General features: G+C 43.0%; 2 protein-coding genes across 2 annotated transcripts; one reads left to right on the top strand and one right to left on the bottom strand.

The window, feature by feature from the left end:
* Positions 1–973: 973 nt before the first annotated feature.
* LOC123448708 (protein ENHANCED DISEASE RESISTANCE 4) lies at positions 974–5,010 on the bottom strand. Its single transcript, XM_045125680.1, has 3 exons — positions 4,512–5,010; positions 3,233–3,499; positions 974–3,075 (listed from the first exon to the last, which is right to left on the bottom strand). The coding sequence occupies exons 2-3, from the start codon at positions 3,351–3,353 to the stop codon at positions 1,250–1,252; spliced, it is 1,947 nt and encodes a 648-aa protein (XP_044981615.1). The 5' UTR covers positions 3,354–3,499; positions 4,512–5,010; the 3' UTR covers positions 974–1,249.
* A 119-nt stretch (positions 5,011–5,129) lies between these two features.
* Positions 5,130–6,174, top strand: LOC123448709. The gene has a single exon (XM_045125681.1). The coding sequence runs from the start codon at positions 5,446–5,448 to the stop codon at positions 5,968–5,970; it is 525 nt and encodes a 174-aa protein (XP_044981616.1). The 5' UTR covers positions 5,130–5,445; the 3' UTR covers positions 5,971–6,174.
* Positions 6,175–19,945: the final 13,771 nt, after the last annotated feature.

A 19,945-nucleotide genomic window follows, 5' to 3' on the forward strand; every position in this document is an offset into this window, starting at 1 on the left:
ACCTTTGTGTGCTTTAGCTCCACGCTTCCACCTTTGCCTCTGGTTTGCCTATTAGAATGTGTGTCAACCATTGATTACGTGATATGATCAGATTCATCCTTCTTGCAAAAAAAAAACCCTCACACGTAGGAATTACATACAAAGAATAAAGCCATCAGCCCATGACACAGGGGAAATACTCTCGTCCATCCGGGCGATCTTTTTGTGGCGTCGACTGCATCCATCATCGTCGGATCTGTTTCGAATCAGACGTCTCAGGAGTGTTTTCGTGACTTTTACCTATCCTTTAACCGGGCAGCTGTTTCGAAACGCAGATCGTAACAAACGATCTGTTATAAAAAAAATTGCAAGAAGGCCCTTCTTTAAAATATTTTTACAACAAGACAAAGCAGTTGCTTCTGCAATGCGATTTTTGTTTCTGCAACACGACCGCTGTTTTAGAAATTATTTCTGCAAGCGGACGTTGTTTCAGAAATGATTTCTGCAACGCGGCTGCCGTTTCTGCAATCGGCCATTGTTTCTGCAACGCGGCTGTTGCAAGATGACTTTGGACGCGGGTCTATCGACGCCGGGACAAAGTGTTGCCGAAACTTCAGCTTAGCTCCTGCACATCGGCGGGCTGGTTTTGCGGTGGGTTGGCGGCGGCGGCGCGCGGGGCGCAGCTCTGTCGGTGCCGGGGAAGAGTGTCTAGTTTCTACAATAGACCGTTTATTGCAGGATTTGAGACGCGGACGCTAGATTGAACGGCTGTCGAACGGCTATCAGCTTAGCCATCCAACGGCTGTCCAAGAGACGAATAATTTCTAGAAATCAACCCGCGGACGTGTACCGTTTCCCATGACAGAGATGACAATAAAGCCAACAAATTCAAGGATTTAGCTGTCTTTGGGGGGGGGGGGGGGGGGGGAGGCATAACATCTCCTCGTCAAGATCAAGCCCAACAAAATGGAGAACTAATAAAGCAGTCTATACATACAATCGTAAACGCCGAAAATTTGATCTCCAGAAACTATACACACATCAAAGAGCACACATAATTGCCAAACAAGTAAGCTTGTGGACAGATGAATGGCAAACAACAATGTGAGCCCACACATTCATTAGAATGCTAACTACTACTGTAATACCAAATTACCTATCACTCTATCATCATTCCAAAAACTCACACTTCATGTATAGTTTCTCCTAAAATCGCCAATCCTGACAAACGAAGTTGAATTACCTATGACCCGAGCTTCATAGATTCCAGTCAATGAATCCCTTTCTTGAACATCCCTTGGAATGGCAAGCCCATTCTTTTCTCTTTTGGTTTTGATCCCTTCACCGCAGCATGTTTAGCATCTGAACCATCAGTCACGCAAACGCCTTTCCCCTTCACGTCATATGTTCTTGCATTAGGCGTTCGTCTGGTGAAACTCTCATACAGATCAGGAGAATGCCGCATCAGCTCACTCGCCGAAGAGTACCCCATCAACCGATGAAGCTTAGACTCCTTGGTACTTGTTTCATCAATGGTGTTGAAAGATGAGTTCCTTGACACATGCAAGGGTCGCTCGTCCTCGGTAGAATAGCTCGCACCAGCCGAGATACCGTATTCTTCCGAGTATGAGTACGAATATGGTTCAGCTTGATGGGCAGCAGTGTTATGGCCATCACCTACCTGGTGAATTTCCGAGTCATCTGTGCTGGACTCGTCACCCCCAAATGGTGACTGAAGTTTCCTTCTGTTGGGGTCTCTGTAAGAGTAGGAGAGAACCTGCGCGCAGGAGCCACACCGCAGCCTGCGTGTTCCTCTGCTCGGAATGGCAAAATCGGTGGGCAGCTGCACGAGCTTCATACAGTTGGAGCAAAGGACGAATGGCGCGCCCCTTAGGACTGGCCGGCAGAGATTTCTCGAGGCAGGCCGCCGCTTTATCTCCTTAGCCGGTGGCTTGTGCGGTGCAGGTTCTTGTTTCCAGGAGCTGCAACGGGGTGGGCGGCAGCTATGATGGCATTGGTGAGGGCAAGGTCTCATTTCCAGTTGCCCACTACGAATGTATGAATAGGCGCTGCGCCGGCCATACCGCGGTAAGGGCAGTCCATGGCCATGGGGAGCAACTTGGCCAGACCTACTCAGGCGAGATGCATAGCCCGAATGCTTGACAGCAGGATGGTAAGCTGTAAGAGGTTGGCTGTAACCATCTTGTTTCAGCGGATGGGGAGGGTGTGCCCTTGGCTTGCAATCTGAAGGTTTATTGAAGATTTCAGAAAGGTCACCTTTCAATTCATCCACCGTCTTCATAATCTTTGATTGAAGAGGTTCGCTTGCCCTGAAGCTTTTTGACTGGAATGAAGTTCGGGAAGAGTGGAAATCAAGCAAGTCAACTGATACTCCAGGCACTTCTCGGAGATCACAAGACCGAGATTGCACCCTTACCAGCTTGCTTTTCTTGCTTGCCGCAGGTTCAGCTTTGCGTGCTCCAATCTCCTCACATTCTGGCAAATTGCTAGCTAATTCTCTTTCCTCGGATGAAGGCATGTTATGCTCTGAGGTATTCAGGCTGCTTTCCCTATCACCATCTTCGTTTATTTTGCAATCCTCTGAATTCTCTGCGCTTTGCTCTACCGTGTTGTTCTCTTCTTTGTCAGAATCTACTATCTGTGTGCCATTCCCACTGCCACTGGGTTGTATAAGGGCAGCAAGATCTTCTATTTCTCCATTGGTGTCATCGTCACCAGAATTGTTGTCTTGGCTGCTCTCAGTATTTGGAACCTCCATAACATTCTCCTCATCTGACATAATATCACCCTTCTCACTGCTTCCGGTGCCATTGCCCTCTTGCTCCATCTCGCTGCTTGAAGCACCAAGAGTGATGGAATCATCCGCAGCAGCACCAATAGAACCCAGTTCCTTGCTTTGGGGAGACACCCCATTGCTCACAGAGGTAACAACAGAGTAATTACCAGAGTCTTGCCGAACTTGTTTTGTCGACACCCCATTGCTCACAGTTTCAGAGGGAACAACAGAGTAATCCCGGGAATCTTGCTGAACTTGTTTGGTGGCCACATTTTGTGCATCACTGGCACGGATTTTAGCTGCATAAATGTAAACATACACCAAAACGAACAATCAATCCTTTTCCAAAAAGAAAAAGAACAATCAATTCCTTGGAAAGAAATGAGCAAACCGACTGGTGCATATCAGCTCATAACGACAAAACCTTGCTAGTTCAGTGTAGCATGGAATTCGTACCTCTAAGAGTGGTGTTGCATCCACCGCACTGGTAGACAGAAACATTTGCAGGTTCTGGTAGAATGTTAAGACACTTTGGGCACCTCACAAGGCGAAACGCGCCTGTGTTTGCACTTGCCATCAAACAAGAAAGACCAAGGACATCACCCACAGCACAATATTTCCAGGCTGTAGCTATCTACCAGCTACCACCAAACTGATATGACTGCTACACTACAGATGTCTTGTCTGTCGTAACACCAGGTCCAGAATCCAGAGTTTCTGTATCTGCAAACATTCAAGAGAAAAATGATCAAATTCCAATAGCACCTGGTTGGAGTAATAATAGCATGAAAACCCAACCTGGCTAAAAAATTCAAAGTCCATTTAAGGTGAATAACATTTATCCGTAGCATGAAACAAATCGGAAGAAACATAAAGGATAAAGTGCTGGAAAAATAAAGTTACAGCACCACTTACAAATAAGATCAGGTGCTGTTTGCGTGAAAAACAAGATTGGCAGACAATCCATATTCTCTCCTGCTTAATTAATGAGATGAGCCAAATCTTTTGCCTCCGTTTAAAAAAAAAACAAGATTGGCTGCTGAACACGAGCAAGAAATGCAGGGGCAAGATTGCACCACGTACTGCCTTCGCAGTTGGAACATTGAAATCATCAGTAGGCAATAGGCGTTTTGGCCCATTGGCAAATAGGCAGGAATTTGGCCGATTAGAGAAACAAACAAATTCGGAAGGTACCTTTTTTTTCTTTTTGAGGGGACAAATCGGAAGGTACTGATTGTTGGGATCCCGTTGTCTTGTTCATCCAGAATTAATCTACTGGGACAAGAACGTAGAGTACTAATAATGCTCAACTAGAGCTTATTTTGGCATGCTGGTTGGTTGGTAGTAACACGTACACTTGCCGAATCCATAAGGGGATCTCCATAGAGAACGGACGGAGAATCTTGCATGTTCGTAAATCGTACGTTTCTCAGAAGAAGAAGAATCGTATACGCTACTTCTCCCCGACAAGAATTATTTAGATACGGAGGAAGTACGTATGGAGCTGCAACCTAGTCCTAGTACAGCGCAAGGAAAATAAAAAAGATAGAGCAATTCATACCGACTTAATGATCTCTACTAGGAACAAACGCCTGAAGAGAGTAATCTGGAGAGGAACGCAGCTCGAGACGGAGGAGGTTGAGGAAGAAAAAGAAAAAAACAGTGGAAAGGCCACCGAATGCCCAAGGTAGAAGAGGAAGAGGAAGAGGAAGAGGGGAAGAAGCCAAGAAGTCACCTTTCCCGCTCCGTGGCTGCTTCCTCCTCGTTGTTTTGAACCACTCTTCTCCAGGAGGGAGGCGCAACAAACACCACAACCTTGCCGTCTCCCGCAGTTGCAGCTCCAGTTCTGGGAAGTTCCACGCCGGCCCCCGCGCTCACAACTAGTCAGGTCAGGTCAAGCCTCAAGCGGAGGAGTAGTATATTGTATATACACAACACAGTGGAGGGGGGAGAGGAAGAGGAGGAGGAGAGTTGACTGGTGGTAGGAAGGAAGGTTTAATTGCCCGGATCCCCGGTCTGAACGGGGTTGCGCGCAGCGGGGAAGACTTTGGCCGCGCGCTGCCAGCGGAGGGCGATAGCGAGAGAGAGAAGAGACAACTCGGGGAGGAAGGGAAGGAGGGAGGGTCCGCGGTCAAACGCGCGCTCGGGGTATAAATTAACAGCGCAACAGAATTGTTAGAAATTAATTACTATATTAATTCAAGGGATGTGTCCAACCCGAATAGTCGTGTCTCCTCTCTCTCTCCATTGCCAACAGGCACCTGTTCTGGAGGAATGCCTCCGAACAGGCACCTCTTCTTCGCACCTCTTCCAGATGTATATAAACTTGAGAATCAATAGAAATCAGGACTGATCGTTCGTTACTTTCATTCAATCTCGTTTTACTCTAACACGTTATCAGCGCGTGACTCTTCGCTGAGAGAGAAAGGCCGGAAGGACCGACGAGGAGGCCTCTCAAGGACGCCTTCGGCACACCGCGGCGCCCTATCCGTGCACAGCGGTGGAGTCTCCCAGCGTTCTCGCATGGACGAGTCGCGCGAGAAACCATGGCCTTCGGCCTGGTAGTTCTGCGACGGTCGGCGTCGTACCGGCGTACGGAGCGACGGACATCCTTCACGTGACGCACGGGCTCTCCTGGCTTGCATCGCCATCGACGTCTGCGGGCAGCAATGGCAAGCCCACCATTCCAACAGCCGATTCCTCCCGTCGGCCGCCCTCGACAAGGCTTTCGCACGGCCGCCGCGCCGGCTCCGAGCAGCCCCTGGCCGCGCGCACGTCCATCCGGCCTCTGCGCCGCGCCCCGATGTGCCTTGCGGCCGTCCGCCCGGTCGTGGCCGCGCCCGGCTGTGCCGTGGCCGTGTGCGCCTGCTCGCGCCAGGCAGTGGCCTCACTCGCCCGCGCTCGGCTGTGTCGTGGCCGTGTGCGCCTGCCCGCGCCAAGCCGTGGTCGGCCCCGTGTGCGCCTGCCAGCGCCAAGCCATGGCCCCGACGAGGAGCTTGGTTTCGAGATGGCTCCCAGCGCGCACGGCCGCCTTTGCCCCTGACATCGCCTATCAACGCGTCCTTCTGCGGCAAAGCATGCGGCCGCTGGCCGGCGAGCGAGTGTTCCGGCGGCGTGAGCCCAAACGAATCATTCGATTCGTAACCGCACATGGAAAGGAGAGAGCCTTATCTCTTCGTGATTATACACTTTAGCCCATGTGGCTTTACCTATTTTCATAATAGGTTTGTGTGTATATCTCTTCGGAGTAATTTATGTACGTCTCAGGATAAATTAACATGGTCCAACTATTTGTGCTATTCATTGGCACTTGTCATCTTTAAACCATGTATGTATAGATATGCATTCAACTCATTTTCTGTTGAGTTTTAAATTTCAGAAATGTGTATATGTTGAAATGTGTTTGCTATTGCAATTCTCTATACAACAACATTGTTTTGCGATTGAGATTAAGTTCTCTCATACAACAACATTGATTTGCGATTGAGAAATATATATTTTCTCGCAAACAATCTCATTGCTACTGAGATCAATTTTCTCTCGCAAAATATTAATTCACCATGGTGAATTATCTTGCAACTTGATATAAGATCATCTCATTTAATTTGAGGTCTATACAATTCAAGATTCTCACTTGAACATCAAGTTTGCAACATCATTACTATTCGTTACAATAGTAATGTATTTCTATTGAGTACGATGTATTACGAAATGTATGTATCCCCATGTTCATTACATGTTGAGATTAATACATTTATTTGCAAATAAAAATCAATTCATCTTAATCGAGCCTTTGTCTTGCTACAAGCAAGAATTGATATGCAAAATTCTAAGTGTTGTTTTTCAAATTGATGTTTTGGGATCACAAGGTAGTGTGTAGATCTACTACTTTGCAGATTATCACCACTATTGATAAAGCCTACATTTTGTCGTTTCGACATTATGATTGTTTTACAAAGTGCTCTCCCACACATTTTACTAAGTCATGACATAAGGCATTACGAGTGAGTCTACTGACTTCATCAGATTATACTCCCTAGTGCTGCGAGATCTACTCCATTTCGGAGATTATCTTCAAGATGTCATATTTAGCAATTTGAGATTCACATTAATGGTTTCAAGATAACTCCTTGAAATACCCATTAATTTTGCTAAATTCATTACAACATCAACCATGATGATCTTTAATTTAATGTAGGTAAATTAATTATCTATAGTTTACCCATAGAGGTAACATATGGCTATAAGGCATCAGCCGTACTAGAATTTGCTCCTCTGAAGCAATTGTTGTTGTTCACTAAAATGATTTACTATCATAGTAAATTCATGCATGATTATTCCATGTTGAATGGTATTATCAACCAATATCAATTATTCAAGCCTCTTTTTGCTTGAATATGTCATAAATATTTACATTTACTTGTGATTATCTTCTATTACATTGGTAAAATACATGGCAATAAAGCCTACGACAATATTTCTAATTATAGTGTCGTCCATCCATCATGATGGACCACATAATTTATGACAATGATTAAGTGTCTCAACACTTTCGCAAGGTCCATAGGACATCGTGGTTATAATTTCATAGTGACTAACCAATGTTAAGCATGCAAGTCTATACGTTTTGGCAGTGACTCTAAAGTCACACACTTCCTCAAGAATGAAGTCCAAAACATTAGCAATAATTTAATCACATGTGTTATATTGAAGGATACACCCAGGTTCACCAAGGATCACCTTGACCATGATTGTTCTCAAACAAATCATTTAGTTATAGATGCCACTTACTCCTAGAACTAAATTAAATAAATGCATTAGCATTTTCAAGTAACGCATGGCTCATATTTCCAAATACAGTAAGTACATGTTAGGTGAGATTATTTATTGTAAGATGATTTACAACATCAGTCGTTGTATCCACCCGAGGTATTATTGCTACTATAACCTCACCTTCGGAATATGTGTCATGGCTATTCTCTTAATAGCTAAGTATGATCATATGTATTTCATCTCTCACCAACTTCACTTAGTTCTCAAACTAAGTACATAATGGATGAATATTTATTCACCTTGAATATTTCCCTTAAGAGAAACATGCTGCCCTGAGCACATTTGGAATGATCACCCAATAATTTTTCAAGACCTCAAGTCTATCGCAACTTACAATTTTGGTAATTATAAAATCAACTTGAAGTTGAGATCTCATGATCTGACATTTTCATATGCAGATCAGGTTGAAAAGCCCTTGATACACTTTACATCTCCTTATGATGGTATTACCATTTTCATGGTAAAGAAACATGTTATTTCTTAAACTCATCATATTCACCCAACGGGTGCTTCAAATATTTGCTAGCATTGAGAATACTATGCAAGTCAGTGGTCACAAAATAGAACCATGAGGAATTCAAAATAAAGTGGAGGCTAAAGACAACCAATGACAGAATTATCTTTTAATTGGGAATTGATCATCTCCAAATGTTCACAAAGACAACTCTTAAGTTTGTCAAATGTGTGGTTACATAAATATCGTACATATGATTACCAAACCCTCAAACATATGGTCAAACCACACCATGAGTTAACTAAAAGGCAAATAAGTTCATTGGGATATTTGAAAATTTGCAAATATACGACCAGAAACTATTCTGGTAAATGATGTTCTCAAATCTTCATCAGAAGGAGAACCAAAAATATAGTGCAATAAAAGATTGATCAATTCGTTTGCGCCTATGATATGTTTGCATAATTAATTTTTCAGTAATATGGGAGACCTCATGTAATATCTCGATTATTCCCAAAATATTGTTTGCTTATAGTTGTACTACTACATGTAGTATAATGTCCAACATTCTATTTCTTGGACATCATGTTTGATAATTTTTGAATGTATGAATCAATTCATACTTAGTTTTGTTGCGTACAAAATAATTTTCTAAATCTTACAAAATATTTGGTTATAAGCCTTACAATCCTGGTTTGGGGTTGATTAGAAAATTATGGACAATTCTATTGGTCATAACTTAACAAGTTGCAAAATTTCCCAAATCATCAGATTTTATGTGCATCACATGTGTGATAGGGGAAATTAATTTAAGGCACTCTCACCTTACAATTCTAAATGAGCCACTTATTCTTCCTTGAACACATTCAGAAGATATGTGGATTACACAACCATTATGTGGTATTATACAAATACTTCATGGTACTCATGGAAACATTTATAAAATGATTTCTAGTGTGTCTCTAGTCACACAAACCATGAATGATATAACTAAATCAATTGCTCAAATTCTCAAAGTAAGAGCAAGTTATCCTAAACAAGGGATAAATCCATTCGAATGGACAACTTTGTTGAACTCATTTCACAAGAAATATATGATTATATATAATACTTTATGTACATACCCAAAATGGTTTAGTTTAATATATTATCAAAGATAGTGAAATTAATAATATGACCGAACTTATAGAATCATGATTTACTAGCCTCATGCTAGACAAATACGGCATTACACACCATAAGTATGATATAAATCATACCAACTGCAAAGCATACTACTTTCCCCTTTTAGTAATTACGTGGAAATCAACAAAGTATTTCCTATCTGCAATAATTCGGTTACATACCGATATCACCACTCCAGCATACATCAATGGGCTCTCACAGAAAATTAGGGATCTAAGTGAGGAATGAAAATTTATCCGTCAATCAAAATTATTCATAGCCCGTATGCTGATTGCATCAGCAATAAGGACATTTCTGGCATTAGGGGGATTTAAGTACCACAAAGAATGCCAAGAAATAAATTAGGAATGTTATTCACATTCAGTACTTATATCCACGTACTCAAAGAATCTGAATAAGAAGTTTAGAATCACATATTTGCAACACATTGCAAATCTGCCACATACATTTACCGATGACAAAGGTGTCACTCAATTTTATATTCCTGCAGTAATGTGTCAGAAAGAGTGGAGGTACCTGATAAACCACTCTTCTCCCAAAATGAGAGCAAGAGGGGGAGAAATCTGACCACACGAGATATAATCTCGCATATCCTTCCGCGGAAATAGAGGAAATCAAATTCTCAACCAGTAAATGTAATTCAACATCAAGTTGAAAGACACCTCACTCGATGCTCATCATCCAAAGCCCGACATAAATGTGCACAAATGTTTTCGTGTCGGGACATCGAAACACCTTGACTCCATTGTTGTAGGCAATCACAAGGAGTTAAAAGGAATAAATACATTTCCACAAATTTCATTGATTCCTCCAGAATCATATAACATAAGTCTACATTTGTCGACATATATTTCTTATGAAAATTGCTAAAACCTTTTGGGCCCTGAACCAAAATCCATGGTAGAGTGCCTCTTGTACTCATATTGGTTCACATAAAAGGAAGCAAGTAATGAAGAATAGCACTCGCTCTACAAACGAGTGGTATTTACCACAGTAATACCTACTCCTCATAAGTATCTTTCATATGGAATACTAAAAACTTCTCATTCATAGACAAAGTCAATGAGGTGGTGAGAAAGCGAGTCTTGTAGCAAAAGGGTTCACGCAGAGACCTGACATCAAATTATGATGTAACATACCTTCTTGGTATGAGTGGAACTATGTTTCGATAATAAATACCATTGGCAGTACAAATAATATTATCCATGCAGTTAATGAATGTAGTGACTACATACTCATATGGGTCACTTGTTTCGGAAATATATATTAAAGTCCCTGAAGGGCTTACAATTCCGAATCCAAAATAAATCGCAACATATTTGTGTAAAATTTCAGAAGTCACTCTATGACTAGAAATAGTCGTGAATCATATGGTACTACCGACTAGACGAGTTCCTTCTTCACAGGATTACTGAAAGGATGATGATTGTTTATGTGTTAATAAAGGAATATCAAAATTCTATTTCCTTACATCACCTCAGTGTATATGATGATTTCATCATCAATGTCTCTACAAGACCTAAACATACATAAAATCATCTCAAGACGGAAAATTTGGATTCAACCAAATTTAGCTTAAGTTTACAACTTGAGCATTCTCTCAAGAATACATGTTAGTCTACATATATCCAAACATATACGAGAAGTTCAATTTGGATATATCATATCAACAAAAGGTATATGGTTGATATAAGTAATATCATCTTATATCTGAAGATTACAGTAAATCTTGGATATTTCCATCAGGAAATAGAAGATATGACCATGATATGATGTAATGATATTGTCTCTTTATTTGATCCCAACGATGCCATATCAATGACTGAATTTGCTGGAATAGCCTTCACATGGAAGTCATATAAATGGATTTTAGTGGTTATTTCCAGTTATCATTCTAACATAATTGATTTATCTAAAGGCATTGCAAAATATGCATAACTTAGTAGAATGGTTAACCACACTCAAAATCATGTGGTTGAGATTCATCAGAATCACATAACTTAATTTATCAAGATACTTCCACTTGTGTTACTCAATACCTATAGGTTATATGAAGAGCAATTTCATAAATCACATTGCTCGGAAATTACTTAGCCTCAAGGATTATAGAAAAGTGAGGAAATAATTTGCAAACAAACTACTGTTATAATCCAACAGATTATACACAATCTCATGTTCATGTCAATGGAATTGGTATGAGACATCCTTCATATTTGGAAAGTTCAGGGGGAGTAATGTCCCAAACTATAACCTATTAACAATCATCAGATTGCATATATCGTACTCTTTTTCCCTTGATGAGTTTTCCCTATTGGTTTCTCATAAAAGGTTTTTAACGAGACAATATAAACACAAGTGTCTTTATATGCCATATCATTTTATCCTTGTATTTTTCCCATTGGGTTTTAAAGGATTTTTCAATGGCATGTACGATTGCACTCTTTTCCCTTATGAGTTTTCTCTCAAAGTTTCTCATAATGATTTTTAGTGAGGCAATATCTTCTCAAAGATCATATGTCATACTTTCTATTTTCCCTACCAGGGTTTTTAAAGGAAGTACTCAAGACATATTAATTGTTCTCTAAACTTATCAATGAGTTTTCTCCTTCTTCAAAGGTTTTTCTCATATGAGTTATCAAGAGACAATAATCATCATATGTTGCATCATTTTCTCCTTATTTTTCCCCACTGGGTTTAAAGGAGTTTTAGCAACATATCTACTCTATTCTCCTCATATTTTTCCCACAGGGTTTTTGGGGGAGACTCTCAAGATTATCTGGAAGATTTCTCAAGATGGAAGATCTATATGCAAGAAGCTTTCAACGATGAAACATTCAAGGAGCGGTGTTGTACAAGGGGGAGTGTTAGAAATTAATTAGTATATTAATTCAAGGGATGTGTCCAACCCGAATAGTCGTGTCTCCTCTCTCTCTCCATTGCCAACAGGCACCTGTTCTGGAGGGATGCCTCCGAACAGGCACCTCTTCTTCGCACCTCTTCCAGATGTATATAAACTTGAGAATCAATAGACATCAGGACTGATCGTCCATTACTTTCATTCAATCTCATTTTACTCTAACAGGAATGACTTGGGAGAGGGAGAGGTTGACCGGCTGTGGATCCCTTGACTTCCTCCTGGTGGTGGGTGTGGGTGTGGGTGCAGCTCGTGGTTCTGGATGCTGCAGTGCCGGGACGCCGTGCCCGTGCGGGGCCGACCCCTCTTATCCACGCGTGCTCGCCTCCGCGACCGCTGCCTGCCTTCCTAGTCTCGCCTTTTTCATTTCTCTCCCTCAAGACTGGCTCGCACAAGCACAGTCTCTCTTGGCATTCTGGTCCAAACATAAAATTATGCAACCATGCTTATTCTAGAACCATAATTTTCCCTTATGCTTCTGTGTTCCGTTATGAGTTATGGTCATGCCGTGCTTCTCGGTTAATGCCACACTGTTCTCACTTTACACAATTGACGCAGCCATAAGATTAGCCATCCATTAACAAGGGAAACATATCTGGTGAAAACTCTATTAGTGAAAATCTGAAAACTTAAAGTCTTATACTGCATTAGATCTCTAAGAGCACGAGGACTTTGACAAATCCGGTACCTTATACGCCTGCGGACGTTTTGCGTCCGCGGTTCCTCATATATTACGCCGCACATCTACATAGTTTAAATGTCGATCATTAAATTCATGCAATCCATATATGTCGATCATTTGATATAAAAAATTGAATCAACAGTCTGAAAACAAAGCAAATGAAATCATAGTTCAATAAACCGGACATGGCAAAATGAAATCAATATCCGAGCGTGACGGATGGCTCGCTTGTCGGATCACTGGCCGGACGCCATCCATGTTGCATGCTCGTCATGCTCCGCCTGCATCTTGGCCGCATAATTCGATGTTGTTGTTGTTGCCACCTCGTGCGTCTTACGGTCGTTGATCTCCTTCTTCTTATCTGCAAGCCACTTCTTTATATGCTCATCCAAGAAGATTTCGGCTGCCAACATGATCTTCGAATCCTCCTCTGTCCCAAGGATGTCGGACGACGTAATCTGAGTGGGCGCTTGGATGAATGGGGTGCGGGGTGCTGGGCATGGCGGGAAGACAGCTCCTCGAGCATGTTCGCACCTTCCTCCGACTCAGTCGATGCCTCCTCTCATGCTGCCGTCGAAGCCGCATCTTCCTGGCAACGTTCTCCGTCTTGTAAGACGTGGTCGAGGAAGGGGCGCCGACAGACGAGGCAGACTGCATCTTCATCGCGGTGGTCGGGGACTGGCTGGACGACATCTATGGCGATGGATCAGGACCAGTGGTGAGGATGGGGAGCAAGGGTGGCGGACGACAAGGGCTGAGGCACGGGAAGGTTGGAGGGCCGCGGAAGGAGAAGGAAGGGTTTAATGGATTTGGTGCAATTCCTGATGGGGTCAGGCTGTCGGATCCAATGAGGCAGTCGCGTCCGAACGCCCCATATCCACTCCATATTTAAGCTAGATATGAGGGGTGCCGATTAGTCCGGACATTTGAGGGACGTCTAACAAGTTCGTCTCGATCGAAATTTCTTGATCGGACAATGGTCGGGCTGTCGGCCCGAGCGTATGAGACGGGTTTGAGGACGTCCGACTATAGATGCTCTAAGGGATGCATGTGATTAACCATCGTAGCATTGATCTTGAAGAAATGATTAAAAGTACATTTCTACTTTTCTATGAAAACTTAGTAAGTAAATTTGAAAATGTAAAATAAATGCATGCTCCTATACTCACCATGACACATATTATTAGTTTGGCAGTTTTGTGATAGTAACTTTTCTGTAATGTATAAGCATATCTATAGTCGGACTTGTTAAATTTAACCTCCTACATTCGTGGATGCACCCGCACACACATCCCACTTGCCTCTCATACTTTGCGTCCGGCAGCTACATATGGTAAATTTGGACTCTTAACATGCAAATCCATACACATCCATCATACGCGACAAGGTCTTGTCGCACATGAATAACAAATGTTTGATACCCAAAATACACAATTCTTATTTATTTTGAATGAACAAGTCAAACATTAGCTCTTTGGTTTTTATTGTGGGTTCACACATGCTTCGTAAGATCACTGAGTAACTGCGCCTTGTGATCTAGAAGATTCTGATGCATGTACAAAAAGTTCATAATCTGATTTGCATCTTGATCTTTCGGAATTTAAACTTGTTCTCAAGGCGCTTCAAAATTATTGGTTTGTGCAACACCATCACCCTCATCCTTGACAATCATATTATGCAAAATAACACAACTTGTCATCAGCTGCCATAAAGTTTTATGGTTCCCACATCATTGCAGCCCCACGAACAATTCTTCAACGAGTTTGAATCACTCAGAATGACCTCTCCACATCCTTCCTAGCTTCTTCCTACACTATTGCAAAGTGGTTTTGTTTGTTGTCGTGTGGTTCGTATATGGTCTTCACAAACGCCGCCCACTGCGGATAGATGCCCTCAGCAAGATAATTTCACATGTTGTCACGGACATTGACAATGTAGTTGTACGGAGGCGATTCCCCATTACAAAGCCTCCTGGACACGGGAGATAGTTGAAGCAAGTTGATGTCGTTGTGAGAACCCGAAATTTCAAAAAAAAAGCATGCCAAATCATAAGTCATGTGATGCCACTACTTCCGGTATGATGGTGATCTCTTTAGTGTGACCTTGATACATTTTCCGCAAACCTTTGGGTCCGTTTTTTCATTGCTAGTGCATGCAATCGATTGATCCGAGCATTCTGGGAAACCCATGGCCTCTCTAATAGCCAACAACTCTTCCGTGTTCTGCATATTTGGTTCTCTCAAATACTCTGCTCCAAACACCTCCACCACAACGCGCGTAAACTTGATAGTAGTATTCAGGCATGTGCTCTCCCTCATCCGGACCATCTCACCAACGGTATCTAAGACAGTACCAAGTGCAAGCATCCTTAGATCAACAGTTGTGCATTTATTTTTTTAACCCCCACACATGTATTAACTAAAGTAAAATGTTCATACAATCATTCATTACATCTTTTGCCATGCAGATCGGAACACTATTAATAAGAGCACCATCAGACATATTAATTAAACTAAACTTTGCAATCTTGTGTGCCACTGTATTAGCTTCCCTACCAACCTTGGAGATCTTTACATTCGTCGATATACTCAAAGCTTCCTTATTAAGGTCAACAAGGGGTGACCTCTTAAAACTGTCTTTTCCAAGAGCAGAAGTCACAAAAGAACAACCAGTTTCTAAAATGATGAGTTTGTGAAGAGTGATACCAATATACAGGCCACATAGTGCCACTCAAAGTTCCGCTTCCTCCACACTATTGAAAGCACCAATATAATCCCCACAGGAAATGACAACTTCTCCAGGATGGTTTCTGACAACCACCCCACACTCGTAGTGTTTATTGCCTCCACAAAACTTGTGTAAACATTAATCTTAAAGAACTATGTGGTGGGAGGTTGCCAACCAACATAACTCCTCTCCATGTTATTTGAAGCCAGAATGCCATCCCCCATTTCCTTGCCTTTGTTACTCACCTCTACCTGCACTTTTGCATGATAAGACGAAAAGGAAGCCTAGCAATTTTGAAAAACAAATCGCAGACTTGGATGGATTCTTTTTCCTTAGCAAAGATCATGTCATTCTTCAAGTGTCAAGCTCTCCAAAACGTGAAAATTGTTTGCTCACAGCTGAGGAAATTAATTGATCCATAAAATAAGAAGCCAATTCGGACCTGTATTTTTGAAAACTCCTCTGGCCAGTAGACATCACAACTCCCTCAAAGCCATACGAAGTGCACGAGCTTTGGGACAACTTATCAACACATGAAAAGTACATTCATCTTCAACATCATAGATTGTACATGTACCTATGATAGCTTGGTGGTGCTTTACCCTGTTAACTTGAACCGCGAAACTATTAGAAGCAACCCATCAAGCAATGGTTCTAATATTCTAAAGGACATTAGCCTTCCAAATAATATTCCAAAGCTAATTTGAGCAGCCGTGCATTTCTCCTTAGCAGAGAAAGAAAGTTGGTGTTAGAGCATATTTCTCCATATGTGGTATTGGTAATTGATGACAATCCCTATGGACTAATGGTTGCCTTAAGTTGTATTTGAAGGATTTGTCCATAGGCACTTCTTGAAGTCCATCGGTTGGTTTCAAGGAGTTTATATGATGACCAAGGTGGTATTCAAAGTATTATCCAAAGATTGGTCATAAAGACACAAGGTTGATCAAGACTAAGCAGAGAGTAAATCAAGATGATCAACACACAAAGCGTACAATATGTACCGAGAAGGATCAAATGATTCCATGGTATGGTAAGCATTGTACATAACTATCACGCCCAAGATGCGGTCCTATCCCTATTTTGGCGTGAGGGCCTCGACAGGGATAGAAACGCATCTCGTCGTTGCGCAAGAATGGATATCGTTACAAGTACATGTACTGAAAATATGAGTATAAAGAGTTGGCTTACACTCGCCACAAGCTACATCTAAGTCACATCAGTACAATACATACAATCACCATGAAGAAGAGCAGGGTCCGACTACGGACGAAAACAATCAATAAAATAACGACGTCCATCCTTGCTATCCCAAGCTGCCGGACTGGAACCCAACCTAGATCGATGAAGAAGAGTAAGAAGAAACTCTAAATAGCACACTCAGCGCGCTCACGTCAAAGTAACTCTTTACCTGTACCTACAACTGGTGTTGTAGTAATCTGTGAGACACAGGGACTCAGCAATCTCATTTCCAAAGGTATCAAGACTAGCAAAGCTTAATGGATGAGGTAAGGTTAAGTGCTGATGCTGCAGCAAGCGACTAAGCATTTATCTGAGGTGGCTAACTTACGAGTCCGAGAATAAGAGGGGAATGATCTACGCACAGTGGACGTGAACTACCGATGATCCAATGAATGATCCCGAACACCTACTTACGTCAGACATAACCCCACCATGTCCTTGGTCGGAGAAGGACTCATGAAAGAGACAGTCACGGTTATGCACTCAGTTGGCAAGTTTTAATTAAGTTAACTTCAAGTTATCTAGAACCGGATGTTAAACAAAGTTTCCACGTTGCCACATGACCGCGGGCGCGGCTTTCCGAAAGATTTAACCCTGTAGGGATGCTCCAACTAGTCCATCACAAACTACCACACACTGCGACGGAACGACCTCGATCAGGGAAACTCGTGATCTCCTCGGGTTCCTATTGGAAAACCTCAACCTCGAGATAACTCAAAGCATCCTCGGAATCCCTCGCACAAGACGCTCGAGAAAGGTAAAACAAGTCCAGCAAGGCCGCCAGGGGTGTCGACAAACCCGATGGGATCCGCGTATCTCGTTCTCGGGACACGACGGATAAGCGAAGTGTACGGTGGCCTGATAGATATCAACCGAGTTGCCCCGGGTTGGCCCCGCATGATGCACTGTTTTGGACCAGCACCATCAGCACTGGCCCTCCCTGCATTATGTTGAATTACTCCTCGGGTAGCGCTAACTCCCTATGTTTTTCAGTATTAACAGAATTATTATGTTGGGAAAATATAATACCAATGTTGGGCCTTGCCAGACGAGCTTTATCCCAAAACGAGAATCTAGGGGGTCCCCATAACAACCCCAAGTATGCTAGGAGCGCTCATTTATGGAACATAACACCGGTAGCCGAAACTAACGTGGCAAAGATGGAAAAAAACACCAAGCTAGAAAGCTAAGCCTTCCACCTTTTACCAAGTATATAGGTGCATTAATTTAAATAACATTAATAAGGTGGTATAACAAGGAACCCATGTTACCACATGGAAGCAACTCTAACACATGGTTAAGCAAGTGGTAACATAGCCAATCAGTGGTTTGCTATGTTGTGATCAGGTTGAAGGTTTTCATGGCAATGTTGTGGGGCTGATATTTAGCAAGTGGTAGGCAGCGAGACATAACGATAGAAACGAAACAACTAGCATGGCAATGATAGTAACGATATCTGAGGAAATGATCATCTTGCCTGAGATCCTGCTTGGAAGAAGAACGACTCCGTGAAGCACACGAACCGACGTAGTCAAATGGGTCCTCACATTCCGACATGCTTGCGAAACTCTATTGAGACGAAGCAAACCGAAACAACAATCAACACATGATATTCACCACGGCACAAAAACGACATGCTGCAACACATATGATGCATGATCAGTTTAAAATATGCAAGACAGGGCGTGGCAATTCACACAGTCAAACGCTACACATTAAGTGAAGCTCAATATGCAACGAGTTGCATATTGACGAAACTCCACATTTAATTATTTAGTTCACTCCCATTTATTTACACGACAATATTAAATGTTGTTAAACATGGCAAGGGGTGAAGCACAAATTAAACTACCTATCTATGCATTTTAAATGTGGCTGGAAACGACATATAGCATCTCCGAAATGACCCCATGTGTTAAATTCTAAATCTATCCAGATTTGTCCTAATCACATTTTATGTTTGTTAAACGACAAAACAAAGTGGTTCACATGATTCTACTCGTCGTTCTAGTCCATTTACATATATGTCTCATCTCTAACGGAGCTACGGTTAATTAATTATGACCTACACCGTTCATATCATGTCGGCACGCAAACCAATGCAAACAACATGCTAAACAGGTTTAAATATGCATGAGAGTTGGAAAATATTGTTCTACGCGAAATTCTAATCACTTTACATATCTAACTTGCTACGATCCGACGCACGGCTTAAAAGCTGCGCGTTTTTAAAATAATGCTATTTTTCTTGAAAAAAATACGAAAATCGCAAAACCTAAAAAAACTAACGGGCCGAATTCGCTACTACTGGGCCAAAACAAGGGGGCGCAAGATAATTAATCTACGCACGGGCGCAAAATAGAGGGCCTTGGGGGGGTCAGCTTACCTTGGGCCTGAAGGAGGCTGACTCGGGGCTGCTGGGCCTCGCGGCTGGCAGGCCGGCGGATCGCTGCTTGGTTGGTCACGGGAGGGAGCCGGCCCAGGCGGGGCAAGCAGGCCTGGCCCACGCGAGGGAGACCGGATCTCCCCACGCGAGGTGAAGGCTCGGGAGTGGGGCTGCCATGGTTTTCAGAATCGCGATTCTGAATCGGCTCGGAGCTACGATGGTAGGATCGTCAATTGTAGAATCATAACTACTAGGATCGTAGAAACTTAGATTCTATGAGCAATATTTTAGAATCGGAGGGGCTAGTTTGGATCGTAAACTCGTAAGATTCTAAGACTTGAATCACGATTCTCACAACGTTGGGGGATGCTGCTCGTTCCCGATCCCGTCTGGATTGGGAGGTAGAGCGCCGGCGGCGGCCTCTAGCGCGGAGAGCGGCGACGGGCAGCCGAGGGGCTCCCGCGCGGCTGCACTGGGGCGGCGGATCCGGAGGCTCGCCGGTGACGGCCATCGGCGGCCGGCGAGAGGCGGCGACACGAGGGTGCCTCGGGCAGCACGGGGCTCACGAGGAGCGGCTGCACTCCATGGTTGCAGGCTTGCAGCGGCTCCGGCCCGTGAACACGCTCCGGTGAGGGCTCGGGCGGCCGGAGGTACAGGCGCGGCGGTGCGGCGGCCCTACTCTGGCGAGGCCGAGTGGACAAAGGGCTGGGGAGGAGGAGAGGCTGAGAGGTGGAGGCTGTGGCATG

The sequence above is a fragment of the Hordeum vulgare genome, chromosome 4H (genome assembly GCF_904849725.1).
Source record: "Hordeum vulgare subsp. vulgare chromosome 4H, MorexV3_pseudomolecules_assembly, whole genome shotgun sequence".
Taxonomy (NCBI): Eukaryota; Viridiplantae; Streptophyta; class Magnoliopsida; order Poales; family Poaceae; genus Hordeum; species Hordeum vulgare.